Below are 12,339 nucleotides of genomic sequence, written 5' to 3'. Positions count from 1 at the left end.
TCTACCTTCACACTCCCACCTCCCAGTGTCCTTCAACCCCAACTTTACTCAAAGATTACTTCACCTTTTACACCATTTAAATTTTATATGTACAGTTACTTTCATATTATCTCCACCATTGGAATATGAGTACTTTGAGGATAGGGATCATCTTTTTGCTTTTCCTCAAATCTCCAGAACTTACCATAATACCTAGCAAAGAGCAGTAATTTATAAATTTTGGCTGTCAGCATCTCTCCTATACATTAGTTTATCTCCACTCACAAAGCTATGAGGATACTCGGGCCTTCATTAACTCTTTCTGAATTATTTCAAGAGTCTTTCAACCTGCCCCTCAAGGCTTTCCTCACTCCAATTCATCATTTACTCAGCTGTCAAAGTAATTTTCCTAAAATACTAATCTTATCATGTCACCTCCTCCCCAATTTGATGAACTTCATGGTTTCTCTATGATTTCTCCTGACTTCAAACCTTTGGTATGGGTTTTCTCATGTCTGATGTGCTCAGCCTCCCTCAACTATATCTCCTCAACTTCCTTAAGACTCATGTTGAAACCCCACCTTCTGAAGTACACCTTTCCCAATCTCCCCTACTGCTTTCTGAGATTACTTTTAAAATACTTGAAACATATCTTATATATGCCTAGTTAGTTTTACGCTACATTCCTCATTACAAGGTAAAATCTTTGAGAACTGGGTCTTTCTCTGTATTCCCAAAACTGAGCCATTGACTGGGTAATGTAAACAAATTAGGAAGAGCTACATTAATATTTTGGGGTTCAGAAAATTTGGATTAGTATATCCCTGCTACAAACAGGTTCTGAGGCATTGTGTAAAGCACATCTGAGTCTCACTTTTCTCTTTTATAAAACTAAATGATTAGAAAAATAACCAATACAGATTTAGAACTAAAAAGACATCAGATTTTATCTAGTCTAAGGTCGTCCTTTTAAAAATTGGAAAAAGAGACCCAAAGAGATCAACTGATTTTCCCAGAATCACACAACTGCCAAGTTTAAAGAAGGATTCAATGACACAGTCCTCTGACTTAAAATGCAGCACATTTTGCCCCACAACATGGGGCATGAGTAGAGTAAAGGCCTACGTTTGTGCTTTCTAAGACATATCTGGGATTCAGAATTCTATATATACACATTTTTAGACACCAGAAAGAAATTTCTCAATCCCAAAATTCTCACAATTCAGAATTACTCACAATCAGTTGCTTATTACCAGGACTATCCATGTTCTAATAACTATAAGTAATGACTTTCTCTGTACAAAGTGGCACTTCCATGATTAAACCAGCCATTCAATGTCCCCAATATTCCTATACAATTATTAAACTATAGTCTTGTAGATGTGACTCATTTATCATTTCCCCAAATTATAAAGCTAAAATCCAGATCTCTGTGGTATAAGGACCACGTTAGCACCCTGGATATCTTAGAATCAATCAGATAAGCAAAAGTCTTTAGTCTTTATTCTTGGTCTTTAGAGGTAGGATTGAATTAGATGGAAGCAGAATCTCCATGACCTCCTTCTTCCTCAGCCACCAAAGTGACTCTGTTTTACTCCACCCCCTATTCCCTCCTACAATTCTCTGTATACACCAATCATCGAGCCAGCACAGGATAGTGGGAAGGGCCATTTTCCAAATATGTGCTTATACAGTATTGTCCAATTGGTAATTAGCCTTAAGTGCTTGGTTGTCCTGACCTCAGTGCATTGACTCAGGAGTTTCAAGCCCATTACTGTAGGATGAAAAATAACACATATCAAGTATGCCCAGAAGAGTGGGTAAGAAGCCTTCCTTATAGTCTCATCATAAACTCACAAAAATTAAGCAGCCTTATGAGAATATATATATGGCTGATCAACAGTCCCCAATTTACCCAAGCAGCTCTATCCCTTGGAGAGTAAAAGATAATTAATCTTATCTGTCTCCTTTCCTTCTGTCATTCCTTGAACCTTTTGAAAACTGTCATTTTCAATTAAATCATAAGAGCCTACTTCAGGAACCTGAATGGAGGGAAAGAGAAAAAGAAGGGAACAAACATTTGTTAAGCACTTTCTGTGCTAAGTGTTTTACAAATAGTATGTCATTTGATCCTCAACATAGACAACAAATGAATTCCCAACTAATAAATATTTCTGACAGAAGAACAGAAGTCACAAAAAAAGACCAAAAAGGTCATATAGTCACAAAATTTAGAGATCCAAGGAACTTAGAAAAGATAAAACCACATAATTCAACTTCTTCTATTTGTTGATGAAGTCATGAAGCATTGAGATGGAAAATGACTTGATCAAAAGTCATCCAGGTTTTTTAAATAGCAAAGCTACATTCCTAGGCCTTTTTTTTTTTTTAAACTATACTAGGAGAAGAAGGGAAAACAGTAGGTAAGAAGAGAAAGAGGAATTGTTCTCTGGCCAGTCTCACTGATAAAAATAAGAAATATTAATTTTTGTGTTTCCATAAATTGGGGAAAATAATTCAATTCAATAACACTTACTAAATAATTACAGTATATTAATATTCTCCCTGGGTAGAAGAGAAGCATAGACAAAAGATATTTTTAAAAATTAAGAAGGGAGAGAATTCATGTTCAGTTGGAGGAAATAAGGAAGGACATCACAGAAAATGCAATCACTAACCTGGTCTTTGAAAGGCAACAATTTCAACTGACAGAAAAAAATGGCCAATTTGGTAGAAAACGAGTCATACTAGTATAAAGGACCTCAAAATCTCAGAAGCAGAAGGGACTTCAGGCATCTTGAAGAGGCATCTCTCTATAACAAACCTGACAAATGCCTTTCATTGTCTTCTTCAAGGTTTCCAATGAAGGAAAAGCCAATGCCTCTATTTTCCATTTTGAATTGCTGTACTTATTTGGAAGTTTTACTTACATGGAAACTAAATTTGGAAATAATACAATTTGACTAGAACATAAAGGGGAATAGAAAGAACTGTGGATGAAAAGGTAAGTTGAAGCCAGGCTTCCAAATTAGATTATTTTTTAGTTGGTGTGATGAATGAAGTGAGGAAGATAAAAGCTAATAGCAGGAAAACTATGTTAAGAGGCTATTTTGATAATTCAGGTGAGTGTTAAGGAGGACCTGAATTAGCATAGGGATAGTATATATATAATGGATGGGAGGGGACAGATGTAAGAAACATTACCAAGGTAATAATATTATCAGGCAATTGAGTGAACATGGGGTGGGAAAGAAGGAAGAATGAATAATGAGTCCAAGATTTGGAGTTTAGGTGACCAAGAAGATGGTAGTACTAACAATAAAAATAAAGAAGTTGAGGGGAGAAGTTTTAGAGGATAGCTGATCAAATGCTTTCCTAACAATGATACACAAGGCGGGTAGAATCTACCTTTCAGAACATCCTTGTGATTTTATTGGTGTTAGGAAGCCCTAAGTAAAGAACTGCTTCTACTAATACAAGCCAGTAGTGTTATTTAATTTTTAGTCTTGGAGAGTTGTTTGGGACACTAACAGATTAAATGACTTGCCTGGACACTCATAGTCATATGTATCAGAGAGTGGACTTGAACCCTAGTCTTGCCAAATCCAACACAGCTCTCTATCTACTTTCACTTTCATCAAACAAATAGGGTAAATATGGTGCAGAATAGTTGACATGCCAACAGTTACAAATCTGGTGAATAATAGCAAAATCAGAATTCAAACTAAGGTATTCTGATTTCAAATCCAGTACTTTGCCCTATTTCCTCATTGCCTTTTCCAAGCCCAACTTCCATTGAAAAGTGTAGTGAAAAATCTTTTATCAAAATATTAAAAACTGGTTATAAAGCATAAATATAATTGTACCGATCAAGGTAAACAGATATACTATTACCAAAGTACTCAGGATTTGATTATAGTGTGTCCCTTATATTTGAGGTTGTTCCAAAAATCCTTGACTTGAATCCTTCCTTCCTCCGATTCATTTAAACCTCAGTTTGTTGACCATCAGTGATGGTGCATCTTTCTAAAGGTGGGAATTCCTTATCTGGAAGTATTTTCAGTCCCTTTACTATTTTTTTTTCTCTTTAGACATCAGAATTTAATTGTGCTCCTTATTTTTATACATGTAGCCAAAGGCTTCTTAGAAATCTAATAAATAAATTTTTCATGATAAATAAATTCATTAAGATAGTATGAAAGTTATTCTCCACCACCCAAAAAGCTCCTCAAAGGTCATCATTTAAAATATAGTATATTTCTTAGTATTTCAGAATATGAGTTGAAGTATTTGATTTAAATATTAAATTTTAACAAGTAGATTTTAAATAACAAAGCTCACTCATTAAATCTCAATCTAAATTTCCATGGAATTACTCTCAAATGAGTCTTTTATAATCTACATAGTAGATTTACAATTCATTGTTCATATGGTCATATAGTTATTTGTGACTTTAAAATATTTTTATTAAGGCTTTTTATTTTCAAAACATATGCATGCCATAATTTTTCAACACTGACCTTTGCAAAATCTTATGTTCCAAATCCCCCCCTCCCCTTCCTCTCACTAGATGGCAAGTAATCTAATATATGTTAAACATGTGCAACTCTTTTATACATATTTCTACAATCATTATGTTGCACAAGAAAAATCAGATCAAAAAAGGGAAAAAATGAGAAAAAATGAAAAAGAGTGAAAGCTATGTTGTGATCCATGCTTGACTTTAAAATATTAATGCAAAAAAATTATCAAATTTAAATGAGAAAAAAATGATATATTCTTTAAAATCTGCATAGTTCAAAAGTATTCAAATGAGATACTTGTTTTGTTCATCAAAAGCAATGGTGAAGTATATAATATGGTTGGCCATAGTCATGAAATGGCTAAGTTGGAGCAGGGGCAGAGCCAGTAGCAGAAATCTTTGATATCTGGTGAGCTAATGGAGCTTCAGGATGGAGGTGAATACAAAGCCAGACTTAGACTTTAGAAACTAAATTACCTTGGCAATTGAATGGAGGATGGATTGAAGTGGGAAAAGACTTGAGGCAGGAAAAGAATTTAAAAATTAATACAAAAGGCAGAGACAAAGATGGTTTTGTAGCAGGAAGAAAGTACAGAGAGATTCCACTCCCCATACCACTAACACCATCCCAAAATTCTTCCTCCAAAATCTAGAAAATACACCAGACCTAATCTTATGGAAAGTTTTTAGTATTACACTGAGTCGTTTTTTCAGCCAAGATTGGCATAGGAAGAAAACCAGGTTTGTCCAGGAGTAAGCCACATTGAGCATTTCAATGCAAGGAGAGTCTCTGCACCACCTTGAGGAAGGGCAGAAAGAATCTCAGATCTAGCTCAGTAGGACCCAAGTATAAGGTACAAGAGGAGGTGATAAATGATATTCCTGATCACAGATCCAGGGATGACTAATTAATAGAGAGGCTGAATCCAGCAGCATCTATTTAGCTCGGACCCAAACTCTAGTCAGGAACTTGCAGAAATCAAATCAAAAGTGATCAGACTTTGCCCTGGAAAAGGCTGCTTTAGAAAAATGGAAAGCTCCAACCTGAGCTATTTCTGAGATGTTGGCCCTTTTCTTTTCCAAGATAAATTCCTCTCCATACAACTCTTGATTATATTACATCACATCTTCTTCAGTAATTGTCTCTTCTCAATCGGTTGGAACTCTCCACCATCTGACTGTGTGAAACAGGAGACAGTGAAGGAAAACATCTGAATTACGTGGGATGAAGAGAAAAGACAGAGAGCTTAGCAAATGGCATCAAAATTTTAGGTGAAACATGAGGCTTTGTCTCAGTTGACGACATCATGAGAAGTCTTAAGTCAGGATAAAAATGTTTGTAATAACCACTGGTGGCAAATTGATTATGGGGGTGCCTTAAAAAGGACTGCCTTACTGCAATGAAGAGCTTAGTTGAGATTATGTGACACAAATCTGTAGTCGCCACAGTCACTATTGTTCTATAATTTTCTCTAGCTCTATTCAGCAGCATATAAGCAGGAGAGAAGAGAGTGGGTGGTTAGTATAATGTGCCTGGGCTGCTACAATAGCCTACTACTTTATTTCCCTGCTTGATTTCATAGAGCTGCCAAAATGATTTTTGTAAAGCACTAATCTGACCATGTCATTCTCTTTTGCCTTTAGGATTAAATACAAACTTCTCTAGCTTTTAAGTTTTTTTTTTAAACAATCTAGCATTCTCCATTTCCAGGATTATATTATTCTCCTGATAAACACCATGTTCTAAGCAAACAAAAATGCTTCCTATTTCTTATAAAAAAAAAACTTTCCATATATCCACTTCTATGCATTTATATAGGTTGTATCCTCCAGCCTTATCCCTCCTCATCTTCAATTCATAGAATTCCTATTTTCCTTTAAAACTCATATTATGTGTACCTCCTTCTGGAAAACTATTTTGATCTCCCTGGTTGCCTGTACTCACTGCCTGTAAATTACTTTGCATCTAGTTTGTACATATATGATAGTTAATTTCTTGAGATACTTGCGGTTTCTAAGCAAATCAAATAACTCTTCCATACTAATTATTATATTTTCACTTTCACGTTTTAACCATTATCAAGGACTATTATCATTCATTTACTAAAAAGCAAAAAAGGACCCAAAAATGCATGCCTAACATAGTGCTTTAACAGGCTGATAATTTGAAATTATCAAAGTATCCTTTGAAGTCAAAAATATATCTTTAATTCATTAGGTTTAGAGGGCAAAGCAAAGAACTCTTCTCAAATTCTCAATTCAAAAAGGATTTATTTACCAGCCAACTCTTTTTTTTTCATCAGAGGGCCTTTTCTTTTTCTGCTTCCTTTTCTGCCTATCCATTTTCAGCTTTCTTTTTTGTATTGTCTTCTCCCATTAAACTATAATCTCCTTGAGAGCATGAACTGTCTTTTTCTTATTTATATCCCTAGTACTTAGTACAGTTTGGCACACACTAGGAGTTAATAAATATTTGTTGATTGACTGATTAGTAGCCTTTAAAGGCCTCAAATATATTCACTTTCACATTTTCAACAATTTGAAACTAGACTCAAAAACGATTGTCAGAACATTATCTGGAACAAGGGAAAAATGGAGTCTAACAGTACAGGCAGGTCTAGTAGGTCAGAAATATAACAAAGAGTTATGTCTAAACTAGTTATTTTGATGGTTCCAATCCTTTCCAGGGCAATTCTTAGAAGGAGTAAACAATACAGAGAAATATTTAAAGGGTTGAAGTAACTTCTTTAAAGTCATTTGGAGATTTTAAAAGACATGTAAAAGTAATAAAGGCACATAAAAGAAGTAATAGTAGCAAGAAATAAGCCAGGATATAGTAGCATCAATAAGCAAGAGAACAAAAGAAGATATAGAATTAGAAAGTCTCACACAGTCTCTGAGGTGAAAAGAAAGTTTTAAATCAATACAGAAGCCACTAAAAAGCAAAGTTTGAGTTCCTCAGGAGATATTTGACAAAAAGTTAGTGAGAAAGAGGGAAAAAAAGGAATATAAGGGAAGGAAAAAAAACTTCCATCAAAGGAAAAAATAGGAAGAAGTGGAATTTAGAGATTATGAAAGAAGTAAAAGGATTTGGCATCAGTCTGGATATAGAAAAGAAAATTTGGCTGAAAATTCAAGGATGACCCTGAGATTGCAATGTGCTTCATACAGTGTCTATTTTAACTAAAAGACTGTAAAATAATTCTTTTTTTAAAAGTTTATGTTGGATTCTACTTAGTTTTTAGGTCCCTTCAGTGTTTAAATACCAAAGAAGTCTCAAGATTGGAGCCTTTTTTTGGGTGGATATAAAAAATGATGTCGGTAAATATGCCCTAATTGGGTTAGAAAGGAAATGGATCCTTTCTCTAATACCATTAAATCATTAACTTCAACAATGCAAAAGTGATTACTAGTAAAGTAAAATGATTTGAGTTAACAGACCTGCCAAAATACTTAAAGACTTTTTTTTATGGCCCATTATAAAACATATTTTATGCACTGATACAAATTTGGATGTTCAGGCTATGCCTTTATCACATAAAACCTAATTCTAAAAATAGTCAAGTCTAAAAATAATTGAGTGTTCACATCACTAAAACCACAGATTAAGTGTAGCTTATAAATGCACAAATAATAGAGAAGTCTCCAAGTAACTCTACTAGAGAAAAAAATGTTTACTTACTTATTCCCAATGGGGATCCTGCTTACATATTATTTGGAGGTTAAACCTCCACAACATGCATAATTCTACTATCAAAACAGTACTATCAAAACAAAATAATTATTTGATTATACTAATATAGCTCTTTTCTCCTTGAAGGAGTGAAGTAAGTATGGGTTATAGCTCTTAGCATCTTTCAAGATAGGCAGTCATATGCTTCTAGTATTTACTAAATATCTGGAGTAAACAAACATTGTTAGGCACCAATGATATACAAGGCAAAATGCTAAACACTAATTTATGTACAAGGAATGACAAAAATCCATGTAAGATATTTATCCAGCCCTTAAAGAACCTAAAATAAGAATTATAAGACATGTACACAAATAATTACACAAATGAGAATGCTAATAGATAAATAAAATGTAAAGCAAGAGTTAGCACTATGATAAATGTATTATCATAATTGATAAATGCTTACTTATTACTTGCCAGGAATTGTAAATACTAAAAGTACAAAAGGAAAAAAAAAAAAGAAAAATTTTTTCATAAGAATTAACCTTCAGTGAGATCACAACTTTTTGCCTTTTTCCCATGTTCTTCCATCTGAAGCAATATGTTCATCTTAACTGGGTTTTTTTTTTTTTTCAAGAAAAATGTTTTTTTCTTTAACATGTAAAAATGTTCTAAAATGTACTGTATAAGTCAATCAATTTGTCTCTAAAATTAAACAATTCACTGCATATTTTCCCAGAATACCAATCAAAAAGTAATTGTGCCTTCTCGAATTCAATACATCGATAAGTCTCCTACCCACACCCTAAAGGTGTTTTCTAAATAATGACTTAGTATACTGAAAAAGTTAATATATTCAAAGGAAGTAACTAATGTAGTCACAAAGCAAGTTTTAAAATGTATTTTTACAAAAGAAGGTTCATTCTATAGCATCAAAGTAACTAGTATGTTATTCTATCTAATTCTTCTAAATTCAATGCAAGACAACAAAATAAGTATTTCCTGACTTAAAGCTAAATAAACTAAATATTAATAAATGAAACATTCAAAATGTAATTAGAACTAAAGCCACAGCAGTAATTGGTTTAAATTATTTCAGAAAAATCAGATATCTTTCTGCCTAAGTATAAATATGTCTAGGATCACACAAACTAAGAGAACAAAACAAAATTCCAGCACAATGAAACTGACTCCCAAAGAGTACATGGATGTCATCTAAATCTATTTAAATGATATGCATATGAAACGAGATAAGAGAAAAAGAGCTTTCTGTAAATAAACATGCTATCATAAAAAGACATGGCCTAACACATAAACATTCAACATGCTTTGGGGGAGAAATTTCAGGATTAAAAACATATTTAAAGTGCATTCTATCATTTATAAAATGCTAGAACAACAACTGTTAGTGGTTTTTTACCACAATATGTCAATGACACATTATTCTACCTATAAAATCTGTACCCTGAATCATCATACTAACCATAAACTAAGATAGCTCCATGTTTTGCTAGAATTGATCAATACTCTGAAAGACTGCAACATTCTAATAAAAATACAGTATATGCTAAAATGATATTCCAATACTGGTATCTTGTATCCAACAGGCATGTCAGGTATGCAGTCAAAATTATATTATCATACTCTCATTTGGTAATTCTTTGAGTTATTCTTCTATGTCCGTGATTTAACAGAAAGGCATTTCTTACTAAGACATTCTGAGGAGGGCCTATATACCATCTATTTTTACATTGTATATACATATGCAAATGAATAAAACTTTACCTGATACAGCATGATAGGCTCTATGTCATAACCTAAAGCATCAGCAAACTCCTTGGCAAGGACTGTTTTTCCACAACCCTAAGAAAGAAAACATTCATTGAAAGGATTTACAATTGCACAATTCAAGGCAAACAAACAATGTATTTGTGATGTTATTCTTACTTTTCCTCCAATTAAACACATGTCTTTAACCATATGAGACTGCATCATTTCTGCCAATAACTGCTTATGGCTTAAAGTTTTTATGAAATGGTTTGATCCAGAATGTTGATTTAATGGCTTGGTCCCAGATGGTACCTATAATGAAACAGAGGTAAATGTGATACACAAGAGGAAGTCTATTCTATTTTTAGCATATTCTTTTTTTGTGCTCAAAAAAGCTTTTCTTAAAGCACACATTATTTAAGGAACACCATTTTATTTAAAGTCTCACTACTCCAGTAAGTCTAAACCAGCTGCTAGGAGGCTTATGGTGAGAAAAGAATTTGTAGAAGATCCATCAGTAAAGTATACTAAATCATTTTTCATTATTTAACCATCCTGAAGCAACTTTTTATTTTATTTCATACATGCAAAGATCTGGTTCCCATTTTTAGAATCCCTAATTCATCAACCTGCCATATAATAATATTAAGGAATCTGTCACAAGTCATTGTGCTTTCAGAAAAATCAGATTCTTTCTTAAACTACTGAGACTAAAAATTACAGATATTACTATTGTAGATTTGTTTTACTTTCTAATAATAAAACCAGTGACTTTTTTAAAAAATTAATATTTTCTTTTATATATAAAAATATGGCAAAAAATTTTGTTTAAAAAATTGCATATTTTAAGATCTTATTTTGCCCCTCAAATCAACAAAAAGGAAATAAGAATTAACCTTGTCTTGCATTTACTGGAAACTAAGTAAAAACTTACCAAAGAATGGCATTAACTTTTTTAATAATCACAGCAAAGGAAATGAATAACACAGTACAATTATGCAACAGTAAACTTTGTCTTTGGAGTGATTTACTCTTTTGTTCTCTTTTAAGATTTTCTTTCATAAAAAGCAACTTGTATGATATACACATAATATGATATACATATTTTTTGTTGTTGAGGCAGTTGGATTTAAGTGACTCACCTATGTTCACACAGTTATTAAGGGTTAAGTGTCTGAGGTTGGATGTGAACTTGGCTCTTCCTGACTTCAAGGGCCATATTCTATCTACTGCGTCATGTAGCTACCCTGTCCTGTGAGATATTTTTAAAAGCAGCTATGCAGGAATTCCTTGCTTCAAGTAAAAATAATAATAATGATAATGATAAAAGTAATATCAAGGTTATCAAATAGCAAAGGAAGCATATCCTAAAACACTAAGAATTTGGGAATCATCACCTTAATGGTTGCTTCTTTGTTCCCCAACTGGAGAGTCACAGCAGCTTGACAAACTAGATTTCCAGGAATGCTCTCTACTCTCACAATCCTACTGGGAAGGGAAGAGTTTCTTGATTCCTGTAGTTCAAAGCGCTATAAAATTAGAAGAAAATCATGGCATGAGTTTCATTTGAATATCAATACCTGAAACCCAATTAATTCTTTGTTAATTCTGGCTGAAATACCCTATGTACATTTGGATTTTAACAACACTACAATCCAAGAATAGAACTAATGAACTTTAAGGCCACATGAAGCTATGAACAAGCACAAAACTTTATCCATAATATAAAAATATTATTCACAAAGACAGTAAAAGAAAGATGTAGCAAGAGAAAATTTTTCTTTAACATTTTCTTAAACAAGGCTAATAAAGTGTAATTTTATACCAATGTCAGCAGATTATCAATATATAGTAGTGGCAATCTGAAGAAATACACATCTTACCATGCCATGTAGCCAAATTCCAGTCATTTTCATACAATTTGTTCAAACAAAACGTGTATTTTAATCCTCTACATTTTCAGCATAGAAATATTTCCTAACTAATTAAGTGAAAAAGCATTACTGGTTTGGTTAATTTGAATGGGCCTTTAATATTTCTGACAAACTGAATCACAGCATATTTCTCTTCCATCAAAAAGGATCACTGGTAGATTACAAAATGTATATAAATTGCTATTTGTATACAGTAGAAGTTTCTAAATTCCTGAATGAGAATTTGAGACATCATGGGAAATAGACAGGTGCAGGTGATTGCTGTGATTTCAGCTAGCTCAAAAGGTAGGTAGGGTCTAAAAGTAGCATGGAGTAACGAACAGAAAGTTCAGAAGACCTAAGTTTAAATCCCACCTCTGATACACTCTGGCTGAGGGATCCCAAGCAAATTGTTTAATCTCTGAATATTCATGGCAGTGCTCTAAGATTATAAATTATAAGAAGGTACCAATCTGCAT

The 12,339-nt window shown here is 33.1% G+C and overlaps 1 protein-coding gene across 2 annotated transcripts in view; it reads right to left on the bottom strand.

Annotated features, from left to right (window-relative positions):
- Positions 1-12,339, bottom strand: part of VWA8 (von Willebrand factor A domain containing 8) — a 398,466-nt gene that overhangs the window by 290,972 nt on the left and 95,155 nt on the right. For both annotated transcript variants that reach the window (XM_031958442.1, XM_031958441.1), the window contains exons 10-12: positions 11,345-11,476; positions 10,125-10,259; positions 9,963-10,040 (exon numbers count right to left, since the gene is read on the bottom strand). In XM_031958442.1, coding sequence (XP_031814302.1) covers positions 9,963-10,040; positions 10,125-10,259; positions 11,345-11,476 — 345 coding nt within the window. The remainder of the gene's footprint in view (positions 1-9,962; positions 10,041-10,124; positions 10,260-11,344; positions 11,477-12,339) is intronic.

The sequence above is a fragment of the Sarcophilus harrisii genome, chromosome 3 (genome assembly GCF_902635505.1).
Source record: "Sarcophilus harrisii chromosome 3, mSarHar1.11, whole genome shotgun sequence".
Lineage (NCBI taxonomy): Eukaryota > Metazoa > Chordata > Mammalia > Dasyuromorphia > Dasyuridae > Sarcophilus > Sarcophilus harrisii.
This window is presented reverse-complemented; position numbering and strand designations above follow the sequence as displayed.